The following is a 15120-nucleotide window of genomic DNA, read 5'->3' as shown; positions in this document are numbered from 1 at the left end:
AGCTCGGTGGGCTTAACCCTTGGCGGCCCGGGAGCCGGGCGGCCTGCGGGCGCCAGGTGGCGCGGGCGTGCGCGCGGCGGCCGGGTTGGCGACTGTCGCTCCACGGGGGTGGGGACGCGGGGAGAGGGGTGGGAGTGATGGGGCCTCCCCAGCCGGGGCCCTGCCACCCATAAAGGGCAGAACCAGCCTTGGGGCGCACCTGGCTCGGGTTCAAGCTGTGGTTAATTTACAATTAGGTGACATGAATGAGGGCGCCCCACCCCAAAGACCACACACACAGTCAGACACAGAGAAGACCCTTCATTTTTACACACACACACACTCAGCGGACCCTTCCTCCAGGATCCCTGCGGTGGCACCGGCAGTGGTCAAGAGGACAAGACAGGGCCTACCTGGGCCACCTTGTGAACCTGGCAGAGCTCAAAGCTTCCCCATCGGGCACCCGCAGGCCCCACGTGGCCGGTTCCCCAGCAGCCCTGTGCCGACCTCCCTGGCTTGGCACCCCCCCACCTGTCCAGCTGCCTCCTGCCTGGGTCAGATGCACTCTCTCCTTATCCCATCACTCTACTTTACTGTCCGTGTAGCCCAGGCGGTTCCTCAAGGGAAATCACATTAAAATTCTCAGGAAGACAACTTCTCTTTAAAAACCCCAAGATCTGGTGATGGGCCGCTGAACGTGGGGAATGGGGCTGCTGGGCTAGAGGCCCGAGAACTGTTCTATGGTCACAGCCTCTGTCTTCCTGCCCAGTGGCTAGAAATCAGCTTACATCGTTGTCCTATATGTGGTCCCTTTATCTCATTTTTGGACTTTCCTGCCCCCCCCAAAGCACTGGTGTTTGGGGTTCCCCTCTGTCACACTGTCTGGTGGCTTCACCCCTTACTAGGAGCATCTGCTCTATCCAGAGCACAAGTGCAACTACAAGGGACTGGCCTGCGTTGAGGCCGGTGACGGCCATGTGTGAGTCACAGCCTCCCAACTCAAGGACGTAAGCCCCTGGTGTTGGTGTGATGGCCCCTCTCTCACCCCTCCTTGGATGCCTTTCTTCAGGGGATGAGTGGTGGTTTGAAGTGAAATGGTCCTGCAGAAAGGGCCACATTCCAGAGCTAGTTTCAGGAACGCCTCATGGTTAACTGACCCAGGGTGCAACACAAGGCATTACCCAAGCAGCTGGCTGCTGTTCTAGAACCTTGCTTGTTAATAAAAAAAAAAAAAAAAAAAAAAAAACTCACTGCCATCGAGTCGATTCCAACTCATAGTGACCCCCTTTGGGTTTCTGAGGTGGTAAATCTTTACAAAAGTAGATTACCCAGTCTCCTTTCCATGGAGTGGCTGGTGGAGTTTGAACTGCCAGCCTTCTGGTTAGCTGTCACATGCCTTAGGCACTATGCTACCAGAGCTCCTCATTAAGGATAATAGTAGAGGGGATACACCTGTTGACAAGCACTGGTTCTGAGGACCTGAAATCCGATGTAAAGTTAGGAATCACCACTGGTATGCAATGTCCACTGGGACAATGAATGTGTGTATGATTGTATTATGTGACATCAACAAAACAATGCACTAATGCCACTGAAACGTATACATAAAAATGGCGGACACGGCAAATGTTTTGTAATATACGTATTACCACAATAAAACTTAATGACAGTTTAAAAGAAGGAACCTGAAGACAGGAAAAGCTGGGCGCATGGGGGGCTTCTTCCAGTTAGGCAACCTGAGGGATTGCGTTATGTTGTGTCTATGAACCGGGGCTCTGGTGGCACAGTGGTTAAGGCATTGGGCTGCTAACCAATAGGTTGGAAGTTCAAACCCACTAGCTGCTCTGCTGGAGAGAGATGAGGTGGTCTGATTCTGTAAAGATGGACAGCCTTAGAAGTCCTACAGGGCAGTTCTACTCTGTCCCTTATGGTCGAGTCAGAATTACTTGATGACAACGGGGATGGGAAAGTTGTACTATCATCTTGTCTTTCTAACAAAAGTTTTATATACATGGTATTTTAAACTCTTCAGAACGCTACGCAAACTCTCTGCATTTTCTCCTTGTAGAAAAATGTCTTGAGGATCTTGCCATGTCCAAAGGGCAAACCCCAGGAGCTGATGGGTCAGCTCTGGTGCATAAATACGTTTAAGGCCAAACCATGGTGTGGGATTCTGGGGGAAGGAATTGTAATGGAAGTGTAACAGCGCACAGAAGCAGGCACTAAGCGTATGCCTCGATCAGTGTTTATAAGCTGGACAGACCCCAGCACCCAGAACTAGCTCCCAGAAGCCTCTTCCAGTTCCCCCACACCCTCCACCACGGTCCTGACTTCCAGCACCACAGATTAGCTTCCAAATATGGGCACTGTTCTTCAAATGAAGAAATATAACATAAAAAACCCTATTTCCATCTTCCCTTGAAAACTCCGACACTCTGGCAACACTCAGGGTGGCCCGCGTGCCCACGCCTGGCAGCGATCAGTGTGCCACAGGGCCCGGTCCTCCTGGAGTTGAAGCCTTGTGGCCTGATCCCTGGACGGTATCCGACGGGAGCCAAGGGACTTAGTTTCTGAGTCTGCGTTAGCCAGTCCCCTACTGATGGCTGGTCAAGCTGCTTCTGGATTTCCTTCATTAAAACAATGCTGTGCCCAGCAATTCCACTTTTAGGCGCGTGTACACAACTATGTGTGTATATACACACGCGGAAGCAGCCGTCAAGAAGCCAGATGTCACACTGCGCGGGGCAGATCTGTTGCAAAAGACTCCTGGAAGTGTTAAAGAGCCAAGATGTCACTTTGAGGACTATGGTGCGCCTGACCCGAGTCATGGTATTTTCAATCAGCTCATACGCATGTGAAAGCTGGATGATGAATAAGGATGATGAATAAGAACTGACGCCTGTGAACTGTGCTGTTGGTGAAGACATTGACTATCCACAGACTGCCAGAAGAATGAACACCTATGTGTTGGACGAAGTACAGCCAGAACGCTCCTGGGAAGTGTGGATGGCAAGACTTCACGTCAAGTGCTTGGACGAGTTATCAGGACAGACCGATCCCTGGAGAAGCACAGCAAGCTGGCTGAAGTAGAGGGTCCGTGAGGAGGAGGAAGACCGTCCAAGGGACGGACACGGCGGCTGCAACGACAGACTCAAACACAGCAATGACGGAGGATGACATGTGACTGGCTGGTGCTCCGTTCTGTCGTATGTGGGGTCACTGGGAGCTGGAACAGACTTGACATCTAACAAGGTCCTGCTCGGTTTTCACAGACTCTAACTCCAAGGACACTTCCCTCGTAATTCATGGTTTTCAAAAACTAATTTGGAACAGATTCCAAAGAGGCCCATCCTTAGCCTGGCTGACCTGGCCGTGGCCGTCAGGAACACGGGCTGGGAACGGGAGCCCCAAGTGCCTCGGGAAGCCATGGCTTGTCCCCTGAGAGCCTATGTGACCTCCCGACCACATCACGTTCTCATCTTGTCCTGATGCTGTCCAGTGGACGCAGACTCACGGCGCCCCCTGTGGGTGTCAGAGCAGAACTGTGCTCCGCAGGGTTCCCAAGAGCTGAAAGCAGATCACCAGGCCTTCCTGCCGAGGTGCCTCTGGTTGGACTTGAACCTCCAACCTTTTGGAGAGCAGATGAGCCCATGAACTGTGCCACCCCAGGACTATCTTGAAAGTGGCTAAAATTCCAGAAACACGCACACACGCGCACACACACACACAGAAATTCATTATTAGGCAACTTGGTGTGGTTTTGGGTCTCCCAAGTTGTCTTCAACTAGAATAGAAGGGTCAGTCACGAGATTAGATCTTATCCCAGGTTTATCTTAGTCCTTAAACTTCCCCAGAAAGCTGTGTGCTGTGACCGTCTCTCTTCTCTCCCCTTCAGACTAAGGGCACCATGTGACATGGTTCCGGATACCTTTCCTTCCCCCTGCAACGAGCAAAGGAGAACCTGGAAACGTAACTTCCCTTTGCGTGTGAACCAGCAATAGAGGCCCCTGAGGCTATATTCTGTATCTGAGGGAAGAAAGGGCTCGTGCCCCGAGGCCAACACACCCAAGTTCTGCGGGGCCTGCAGACGCCACTTCTCGGGTACAGACGCAGTGTCTGCAGAGTTTCTGTCAGAAGCGACAGAAAACCAGCCTCCTATCTTCTTACCTCATGGGGGCAGACCGCAGAGACAACCACTGTGACTCACGCTCCGTCAGTTTCTAAGATACATTCTCTCAAGGCTAGCGGACTGTTTAGAAAAACGTTTTATTTGAACATACGAAAGGAAAATTTAGAGACCTCTATAAAACAGAGAAGTTCCTTTCCTAGGGGACGGGGGACATTCTGACAGGCTTCCCTGATCAGTGCCAAGCACTGTGAGTGCACTTGCAACTACCACGTACCAGCTCTGAGCTCACAGAGCGTAAGAAGAACCCGTCTGTGTGCAGGGACACGCGACGTTCCCCAGGAAGGCAGCCGAGGGCCCCTCGGCACCCCCCCAGCCGTGCCGCTCCCACACGGGCTCTGGGGGGACGACTCCAGAAACAGCCCCGACGCTCTGCAGAGGGCCGCGCCCTTTCCCTTCCAGCCATCCCTTCTCGAAAGAACATGACCAGGTAGGAGGCACCTGCGTTGCGACGACTCGAACTTCGGCAGCAGGATCGGGCAGCGAGGAGGAGCCGGCTGGCTGCCTCTCCAAGGTCCTCCTCCCCATATCACCCGCCCCTCCTCCGGGCGGCATCCCCCTGCCCGGGCACTGACAGCACCCTGCCATGCGGCGGCCCAGGAGCACCGGCCTAGCGGATGGGCCGGAAGGGGAAGGTCATGCCTGAGATGAAGGTGTGCCCGGGGTGCGTGGGCAGGGCAGGGTGGGCGGCGGGGTGGGCCGGCACGGCCCCGTAGCCCAGTGGCGGGGTGTGGATGTGAGGGTAAAACCCGGGGGGCAGCGCCGTGTGGGGAGGCTGCTGCACGGGGCCGGAGATCACCAGCTGCAGCAGGCTGCAAAGACAAGGAGGAGCATTAGGACGGCACGTTCACCCAGGAGCCCTTCCCGCGGCTGCACGGGGCTGCCACGGCCCCCCTGTCCCAGGCACCTGGGGGAGAGATGGGGAGGCAGGCACGGGACCCGGGCTGCCCCTGCACACCGGGTCCAGCAGAGGCACCAGAACAGAGGCCTTGGTGACGCCGGGCAGAACGTGACAGACCCTGGCCAGTCACCCAGGCCAGGCCCAGGCGGAGAGGGCTCACGGTGGGGACAGCAGAGAGGAGAGGGGGCCTGGAGATGGCCCTCCCAGGACCGGCAGGCCCCAGAGTGGGGTCACACAGCAGAGCCGGCTGTGGGGGAACAGGCAGCATGAGGGGACTGTGAAGCAGGCCCTGCACCCGGTCCGGTCTGCGTCCACCTGCAGCTCTGCTGCCGCGGTCCAGAGCCCTGCCTCCTCGCCCGGGACCCACAGCATGTGGGCACCACTGCAGCCTCGCAAGCTCACCTCCCGGGAGGCCCAGCCCCGTGCAAATGGGCACCAGGCACATCTCTTCAAAGTCGTTCCTAACGAATGAGCTCTGACTGAGTTCCAAGCTAAACTGCTCAAAAGCTAGCCTCTGAGGTAACAACACTCAATCGAGTCCTGAACAGGGCCAGGTCCCACTCTTATCAGACCTCCACAGCCCAGCCCCACAGGGCTTCTTCACCCCTACATGGTGGCCTCCTCACCCCGAGAGTCTCCCCAGACCCTCACTATCACAGCCACCAACGCCAGCATGTCCTCCCCACACCCCCCGACTCCCCCCCACTGAGCGGTCCCACACCCCCAAGCTGAGAGGCCCTGCCCCCCGTCTGCCCGCCCCTCCCGGCTGGGTTTTCAGCGGCCCCAGCACGTGGAGACCCTCTTCCTCTGAGGTCAGCCTCGGCCACCAACGCGGGGTCCCTGCGGAAACTCCTCACAGAGCCTCCCCCTTCCTACCACCCCCACCCCAGAGAGAGCCCTCACCCCTGTCAGCTCCTGGGCCTTCCCTGGCCTCAGCCGAGCAGCAGAGCCCTGGACGCTGCTATGACACTGACCAGGTTCCAGTAGAACTTCCAAAGATGGACTAGGAGGAAGGGCGTGGCAACCTACTTCTGAAAATCAGCCCGGGAGACCCCGTGGGTCCTGACGGTCTGATCCGTATCGAGTCCCGGGGGCTGGCACAGGAGCGGCCAGAGTTTCACCTTGTTGTGCATGGGGATGCCAACTCCCAGGCAGCCAATGGTAACGGTCCTACAAGGTTGCGCTCGTTTTTCAAGGTGGGAACCGAGACTTGGAGGGAGGTTAAGGGCCTACCCAAAAGTCACAGCAAATAACATGAGAACAGCGCTCAGAATCCAGGCACCCACTCAGCCAACATTCTGTGGCCTCGAGCAAGGTGCTGCAGAACCTTAGACAGGGTCACAAACCACGTCGCCAGCAGAGCGAGAGCAGGCTGGTCTCACCAGGAAATAAGCGTACACGCATCCAGGGAGCTTTAAAGACACACAGAGTGTCTTCCAAGTGTATGCCTTGACTCCTAGCAAGATGGCCACTTTTTTTACACTTAGTATCTACTTACAATTCCTCCCGTGGGGCTAGGCCATCACCTCCGCTCCCCATGTATCACCAAGTCCTTAAGGGGCTCCTACACAGGACACTCTCAACCTTGCAGACAAACCCTCCCCAGGGCCCCAAGACCCAGAGGCCCACCATGCTTGTGACGTGACCCCTAGTCCTGGGCCCAGCCGGCAGCCTAAGAGGCACTTACTTATTGTGTGGCAGCCTGGAGCACAAGGTTCGCAGGTCGTCTGAAATGAAGGAGACACACAGGTAAGGAGTAGCCTGGACACAATGAGGTGACAGTGTGTGGGCTTTCTATACAAGAATGCTGGCAAGACAAGGACGGTGCCTCGCACCACGTTTCCCCAGCACCACTCAGACATGGCTGGTGTTCTTCTGTGCAACGCTTGTTCTAACAACAAGGCTTCAAGCAGGAAGGTTACTCAGGGAAGGTGCAACCCTACTGGCTAGCTGCCAGGTGGCCGGGCCAGCGTCCAAAGGCAGGGCTCTCAGCAGATCAGTGGGCACGGGGTGGTTGCGGGCAGCCCACCAGAGCTGGTTTTGTGAACAGTCTCTAGTGTGTCCCAAAAAGATACGTGCCACGGCCCACCATTCTCCCTAACCCTGGAGAGATGGGGCTGCTGTACTTGGTCATCAATTCAGCATCCCCTGAAAACCAAGGGGAACAGAGACCCCATTCCTGGTTTCCTGATCCACGTCCTGAGGGAGGCAGGTGCCCGGGCATTCTGGGAACTCAGGTAAGATGGGAAGCCCATCACTGGTGACTGTCACGTGGGCCCCAGGCTGCCCGTGAGCGAGTCAACAGTGAAAGAGCAAGCCCACGTGTGCTGCTCGGCCCGATCGTGGCCTGGGGAGCTCAAGCAGGGAAACTCCGAAGCCGGAGCCCCCAGGGCAGCGGATGGGGCTGTTCTCTGCCTCAGTTAGTGCAGGGGTAACTCGAGACTGTAACTTGTTGAAACTCTGCACGTCAGTCTGTGTGTTTCATCGTATGCAAATGTCTCGTCATGGTGCCCTCACGGCACAGTGGGTAAGGGCTCGGCTGACAACCTGAAAGGTTGGGGGTCAGAACCCACCCAGCTGCTACAGGAAGGAAAGGCCTGGTGATCTGTTCCCGTAACGGTGACACCCTAAGAAACCATCTGGGGCAGTCTACCATGTTAAGTGGGGTCGCCACGTGTCAGCGCCAACTGAGCAGCATCCACAAACACCAACAATGCCCCACAACAAAGGGCTGCAGAGAAAGAGAGGCAAGCAAGTGCCCTGCTGGGAGGGGCTCCTGGTCCTGGGCAGAGAGACTGGACACACCACGGATGACAAGGTGGCGGCCAGGGAGCGCTCGCAGAGGTGGCTGCAGGGGTGGGTTACAGTGTCCAAGTGGAGGATCTTCTGCGACCCCCGCCCCCTCCCCTGTGCTCACCAAGAGGAAAAGCCACCCCAAAAGCCACGGAGGTCAGGGCTGGTGTGGGGGCCCACCCCAGGAAGGGCTGGGAGGAGAGCACCCACCTCGCGTGCACAGCAGGGCCCCGGAGGCCATGGCCACCTGCAGGGCCTGCGCGAGCCGGTCCAGCGCGAGCTCGATCTCCTGGGAGGCGTTGAGGGGGTTCAGCTCGTCCGCCAGCCTGTTGAGCTCCTCGACCAGCGGGACCATGTGGTCAAAGACGATGAGGCCCAGGCGGCCGTACAGGTTCTTCTCGGTCAGGTGGCCCTGCAGGAGCATCAGGACCTGCAGGACGCTGAGGTGCAGCTTGGAGTACAGGACGTGCGAGTCCCCGTCCAGGTCCACGCCCAGGTCCTTTGTCACCGTGTTACTGAGGTGGCCGTTGGCGAGCGGGGGCTTCTTTTTCCTCTTATAGGCCAGAGGCGCCTTCACGCACCAGCGGATCAGTCCCGTCAGCGGGGTGAGCTCTAAAAATCCGATTGGTAGGTTGGCTGCGATCGGCGTATTTAAAAACGTGATGAGAATCAACCTCGGGTCCTCAAAGATCCAGCCGACAATCATCTCGAGCAAGTCCAGAGGCGGGATGAGGTCATCTGTAAGCAAAGACCCATCAGGTCAAAGGTCTCCACCTCAGCAGGGGGTGGCTGGGCCCTGACTTCTCGGCACTTACCACCTGGCGTGTGCCTCGCGGCTCCCAGGCTCGACTCCTCTCTGGGACACCAGCTCCGTGAGTGCCGGGATGCTGTCCCCCTCACTGGTAGCGCCACAGCCCAGAACCCTCAGGCCAAGGGGGGCCTCAAGTAGTATATGTTAAACCAACAATCCCCTACAACTCCACTAGGTCTCGAAGACAGCTCATCCTATTCAAGTACCTAAGGCACCTGACTGCTAACCAGAAGGCTGGTGGTTCAAACCCACCAGCCACTCCTCAGAAGGAAGGTTGGGCAATCTACTTCTGTAGTGATACTGCCTCGGGAACCCGATGAGGGGTCGCTATGAGTTGGGTCCAACTTGATGGTACATCTGCAGCTCAGCAGAGGACAATGATACAAAAGCCCACAATGACATCAATTCTGCGCTGACCACTAGTCCACGTCTGTTACACAAATTACTCCCCCTACAAACCCATTTCATCCCCATATAAATCACAAGGAAACTGAGGCATGGGCGTGGGTCATCTGCCCAAGGCTCATTATGAGCACATGGTGGGCCTGGCTCAGGGCCTGCTCTCTAACCACTAGGAAACACTGCCCAGCCTGGCGTGGGTGTGCGACACCCACAGGCTGGCCGTGTGCATCCCACAGCCCACGGACAAGCGAAGCCACTTCCAGGCTGCTGAGAGAAAGCCAAGCACGAGAGCGCGGAGCGCAGCGTGAGTGAGACCCGTGCTGGTACACGGTTCCCGAGGGCTCTTTCTCAGGGGAGAATGGCTGTTTCTCCCGTGCTGGTACGCGGTTCCCAAGGGCTCCTCCTCAGGAGAGTATGGCCGTTTCTCCCGTGCTGGTAGGCAGTTCCCAAGGGCTCCTTCTCAGGAGAGAATGGCTGTTTCTCCCTCAACTATGACCTTGGCCCTAACCCAACCAGAGTGGGTCGTCTGCATTATTGCTGCTGTTGCTGTGAACCGTGGAGTCAGTTCCGACTCCAGCGGCCCTGGAGGATGAAGGAACTACCCCAGTGGGTCTGCAGCGCTGTCTTTACAGAAGCAGCCAGCCTGGTCTTTTCTCCCACAGAGCTGCTGGGGGTTTACACTGCAGACTTTTCGCTTAGCATCTAAGTTCTTAACCTCTGTGCCACCAGGGCTCCCGTCTTGATTGGAAACCTGCATAAAATGATCGTCATTTTTGAAGGCTCTGTTGCCAGCCAGGGGTGAGGGACGTGGACCTCCACATGCCTCCTGGTGGGCACCCTAGGAACCTCTACTTGCATCCGGCTGAGAGGGCCTCCAACACGTCACCAATAAAAAACGAACTGGCACGTGTGCCCCCAGCACACTGCCGTATCATCCACAGAGCCCTGCTGCCAGAACACCTGACCCCAACCTTCTAAAGAAACATGTGACAAAGCCAAACTGGGGACATCCTGTCCAACAGGCCGGATGCGTCAAAATATCAGTGTCGTGGAAGATTTGTTTTTCACTGCTGGGGAGCTGTTCTAGGTTTTGAAAAGGCCATGACCACTTTGTGTAATGCATGACCCCTGAATTCTCCCCAATGTCCAAAGGAAAAAAAAAAAGATGACCAGAAAAGATATTATTGAGATATGTGGGAAAATGTGAACACACGCTATATGTTTGATAACAGTGTTGCAGCAATACAGGACAATCCCGACTTACAACATCTTCCAGTTACAACAAAATGCACTTACGATCGTCTGGTTTGTTTTTTAAGATTACCATTTATCTTTAGTAGTACGTCCTACGTACAACATTGCACAGTTTGCTGATGTCACCTTTCTCATGTCAATGACCAAAAACAAATAAACAGCAGATTTACAGAGATGCTGCTAATAAAAGGCAACAGTAATGAAAACTAAAAAAAAACCAACCACCCAACATATTTGACTTATGTCAGAACCAACGTATGACAGAGTTGTTTGAACAGAAGCTCACTGTAAGGCGGGGCTGCCTGTGTTAAATTTCTTAAGTGGGAAACGATGTCATGGTTATGTGAGAACGGCCTTGTTCTCAGGATATGTGCCTAAGCATTCAGTATAGGACACTGGCAGCCAACTCTCAAACAGTTCAGGAAAATCTTGTCTTGTGTGTGTGAAGAAGCGAGGCCAGAGAGGACAAGAGAGGACACGGAGCAAAATGTTAGTAACTGATAAATCTGAGTGGGGGACAGATGAATGGTTGTGCTATTCTTGCAACTTTCCTGAAATTTTGAAATTGTCAAAGAAAAACTGAGAGATTAAAAAAGTGAGTTGCAAATCTAGGGAAGAAGACTCACACAGCAGGGCTTAGATACAAAAACATGTCTTACCCAGACACTAGACCCTGGCTTCGAGGGCTGTCTGTCCCTCCTAACATTCCAAGTTAGGGTACCACTAAGGAACACACCCCCTTAGCCAACTGCATAAGCCCAGGTGACCCCCACACACCTTTAGCTTTTGGCCTAAAATGAAAACACACATTTCAGAGGGTGAGAGGCCAACACATTCACTGGACACTTCAGCTGGGTATAAAATCAGCTGCAGCCTCTCTAAACAGCGACACCCCATTTAACGTTTTACCTGAGGACAGGTCATAAAGCGCGGTGACGGACGTCACGAACTGGCAGCAGAAGCGGGGGCTGGCACTGAAGATCTGCTTCAGTGTCTGCACGGATCCTGGAACCAGGCAGCAGTAGTCATCCACGAGGGCCCTGGCTAACCTCACGCAGTAGACGACAGGTGTCCGCTGGAAAGAAGCCACAGTGCAACACATTACAGGTGCTGTGAGCCAATGTGGAAATTCTGTACAGACGGTCAAGACTCCCAGAGCTGGTGGGCTCACTTTCATAAACAGGAAAAAATGGGCAGTGCTTATTTTAAAGCAAGGGCTGGCAAACTGAGGCCCACAGACCAAAGCTATCCTGCCACCTGATTTTGTAAATTAAATTTTATTGAAACACACTGTGCTCATTGGTTTGCCTGTGATTTCCAGTGGCTCTTGCTACGATACCTGCAAACACTCAAATGTTTACTATCTGGCCATTTCAGAGAAAAAGTCTGCCAACCTCAGCTTTCAAGTTCACTTAGGAATGACTGTTTCTGAAGTCAGGTGGAGAAATGATGATCTCTGTAAGCCTATGAAGTCCAAGAGAAGCTCCACAGGTAGGAATGAACAGTTGCCCCAACTTTGAAAGGACTTAGGAGCCCTTGTCAATGACCACATGCTGAAAAGTCTCTTTAGAGCAGCACTTCCTAAGTTCCTTACAATCTCACCCTCAACAGACTTCTCTGACACTTTTGAGTCCAACGTCACCACCCTCCCCTGCCTTTTTTCTGTCCTGTCTGTGGCGATGGCCACATTCAATGGCTGCTCAGGATGCTGTAGGATCAGGGCTCTGACTTCGCCCTGTAGGAGGAACAACAGCGGACAGGAAGACGAGATTGTACATTCAGGGTGTCATCTGTCCCCACAACGCCAAAGCTGTCACTAAAAACTCCAGCATGTCTGAGGAGGAAGCTTGCCCCAGGGTGGCAAACCCTGACTGAGACCATAAGACCCTTTCCTACCGCTGATATCTGCTTTCATCTAGCAAAATGCCAGCATCCAAGCATCAGAAGAGGTAAATGGAAAACTTCTACGAGGAGTCAGAAATGCTAAACTTGGTTGTCAAGGACTAAAGGGGACCCTGAGGTCAAAGAGAAATACTGGGTCACTCCAGATGCCCTACAGCCTGGACCAGTGAGGATTCAGGCTCAGACTCCATTGAGGTATACCGCAAAGAACAAGGAAGAGATTTAATTAAATTGAAATGGAAAAAGTGTTTGTGAAACATGTAGCAAAATTCTGTTCCCTTGGCTGAGGATTAGGACAAAATTTTGGTTACTAACTCTCCTGAGTGGATTACCAATTTCTCAAGAGATTCAGAATAGCAGAAAAGCAAAACAAAATGAATCTTCCAAAATACGATCTAGTAAGAAATCAATCCCAAATATACTCGCTTTTTCCTTTGATATGTAAGAATACTTTAGAAGGCTCTTACACCCACTAGCAGAGCCCTTGACTTTGTAATGTCCCCCAGTGCCTCTAGAGGACAGAACAGGACTGCCCCACAGGGTTTCCAAGGCTTTCAGTCTTTACAAGATGAGATTACCAAGTCTTATTCTCACAGGTCTAACTGCCGACCTTATGGTTAGTACCAAGCATGTGAACAACACTGTGCCACCAAACTCAATTGAGTTGACTCGTATTGATCCAACAGGAGAGAACTGCCCCATTGCTTTTCCAAGGCTGCCATCTTTACAGAAGCAGACTGTCGGGTCTTTTCTGCTGCAGAGTGGCTGGTGGGTTTGAACTGCTGACCTTGTGGTTACCAGCTGAATGCTTAACCACTCACGGCCCCACCAGTGCGCCTTAATGCAAATGCAACGCCAAACAGTAATGTAAGAAAACAGCCTTCTAACAAAGGAGCTCTGGTGGTGCGGTACCTAAAGCATTTATTCACTATTGGACTGCTAACCAGAAGGTTGGCGGTTCAAACCCACCAGCCATTCTGCAGAAGGAAGAGGAGGCAATCTACTCCCATAAAAATTTACTGCCTTGGAAACACAATGGGGGCCACTATGAGTTAGAATCCACTTGACGGCAGTGGGTTTGTTTTTTTCGGAATAACAGGTAGACACTGCCACAACTCAATACATAATCTTGAAAAAAAACAAAACTATCTTTGAGGCTGTTTACATTGCTATTTTCAAAATCCTACCATGTGATTTTCACTTAAGGAAAAGGAACTGTTTCACTTGTTCTGAAGGTGAGAAGATGGCACCTTTCACCGTGAAGAACAACTGTTTTCTCAAGAATAGTTACTGTTTGTATTTCAGAATAAGGAGCTCTGCTGGCACAGTGGTTGAGGTATTTGACTGCTAACCAAAAGGCTAGCAGTTCAAACCCACCAGTCACTCCATGGGACAAAGATGCAGCAGTTTATCTCCATAAAGACTTATAGCCTATGAAACCAGGGGGTCAATTCTATTCTTTCCAATAAGGTCTGTATATGTCGGAATCAACTGCGTGGCAGTGGGTTTTGGTATATCCAGACAAGGCGAGGGAGCAGAGATCCGTCTCCAAGGCACTGATGATGGAAGAGAAAAGGGTACTTCAGACACCAATCAAATAAGAACGCTGGCAGTAAACTACTCATCAGGGATCTTGGGAGAAGGTCCCTGGACCCTATGAGGCCCTGGGTGGTGACAACAGTTAAGGTGCTTGGCTACTGAACAAAGGCTGGAAGCTGAAGTCCACCCAGGGGTGTCTTAAGAGGAAGACCTGGTGGTCTACTTGCAAAACATCACCCCCTGAAAATCCCACGGGGCCCAGGGGCCTAGGTCGGCTGTCACACCAGGTCACTATGAGACAGGGACGATGCGACGGCAACCGGTGGTTTTACCTGGAGCCAGGAGGCCGCACACTCCAACACAGGGACGCGGCACACTGCCACTGCCATGGATACCAGCTTTCCCAACAAGCTCATGCGGCTGTCATCAGCTTTGTTCCCTTGGGGACTGAAAAGGGAGGAGAAAATCATCTGCCGGACAGAGTCCTTGGTTTGCTCCTGGAAGTAATTGCACATGATTTCAAGCAGCTGAAGCTCCTGGAGGGAATTCAGTCTCTGCAAAACAAGTCCAGGAGAAGCTGTCAGACACGCGGCTCTAAGGCGTTCAGCCATCCACACGGCAAATACACAGGGGGCTCCTTTCCTCCGGGGTACCACTTCCCACCCGTGGAAGCCCACGTGCCCGTAATCCTACGGTTAATCCCAGAAAACGTCATTAGACGTTAATAGACTCCGTCCTGGAGAACTCAGGACGATGCACAACAATTGGGGAATCCCGACGACAGGGTAACGTCTTCAGTGAGAAGAGCGGGCAGTACCCAAAGCCTCTTCCTTTAGCACCACGGGGCCGTGGCTGCCCACTCGCTGCACGACAGGCACGCAGCCGAGCAACGCCGGGGACTCCAGAGAGGACGGCTGGACGTGCTGCAAGGCGATCCAAGCCGAGATCGGAGCCCCTGGAGCCTAAAACACCTTTGGTGTGGCAAATACCTGTCACCGAGGGGCGGGAGGAAGGACTAAGGAGCGCACCGGGGCACGGTCAGCGCAGGCACCCGCTCGCAAAGGGGGGACGTGGGTAGGACGGGACGCCCCTGGGCTGCCCGGCGCCCCCGCCGCACCTTGGGCTGCGCGCCGCGCTCCTTGGGCACCTGGAACACGAACTCCTCCAGCAGCTCCACCGGGCCCTTGTCCACGATGGGCAGCGGCGCGCTCTGCAGCTGGCTGCTGAAATAGATGTCCAGGTGGTACAGCACCTCCTTGGCCGCGCTCAGCGCGTCGCGGCGCAGCAGCGAGTGGCGGATGTCGCTCATGGTGCCGCCGCCCCCCCGGGTCGGGAGCCGGCAGCGCGCCGGAC

General features: G+C 54.1%; 1 protein-coding gene across 1 annotated transcript; it reads right to left on the bottom strand.

The window, feature by feature from the left end:
• Positions 1-4775: 4775 nt before the first annotated feature.
• On the bottom strand, positions 4776-15076 carry CUNH7orf26 (chromosome unknown C7orf26 homolog). Its single transcript, XM_007941056.1, has 6 exons — positions 14885-15076; positions 14100-14321; positions 11236-11401; positions 8070-8597; positions 6754-6793; positions 4776-4977 (listed from the first exon to the last, which is right to left on the bottom strand). The coding sequence occupies exons 1-6, from the start codon at positions 15074-15076 to the stop codon at positions 4776-4778; spliced, it is 1350 nt and encodes a 449-aa protein (XP_007939247.1).
• Positions 15077-15120: the final 44 nt, after the last annotated feature.

This window comes from Orycteropus afer, unplaced genomic scaffold, assembly GCF_000298275.1.
Source record: "Orycteropus afer afer isolate SDZICR_OR568_19922 unplaced genomic scaffold, OryAfe1.0 scaffold00006, whole genome shotgun sequence".
NCBI lineage: Eukaryota > Metazoa > Chordata > Mammalia > Tubulidentata > Orycteropodidae > Orycteropus > Orycteropus afer.
This window is presented reverse-complemented; position numbering and strand designations above follow the sequence as displayed.

Bases quoted from the DNA above. Each gene is read 5' to 3' on its own strand.
- CUNH7orf26 (XM_007941056.1), bottom strand. From the start codon at position 15,076: ATGAGCGACATCCGCCACTCGCTGCTGCGCCGCGACGCGCTGAGCGCG. The intron at 14,322-14,884 runs GTGCGGCGGGGG...CTTGTTTTGCAG, and splicing joins AGCGCGGCGCGCAGCCCAAG to AGACTGAATTCCCTCCAGGA. The intron at 8,598-11,235 runs GTAAAACGTTAA...CTTTGCTTACAG, and splicing joins GCTTTATGACCTGTCCTCAG to ATGACCTCATCCCGCCTCTG.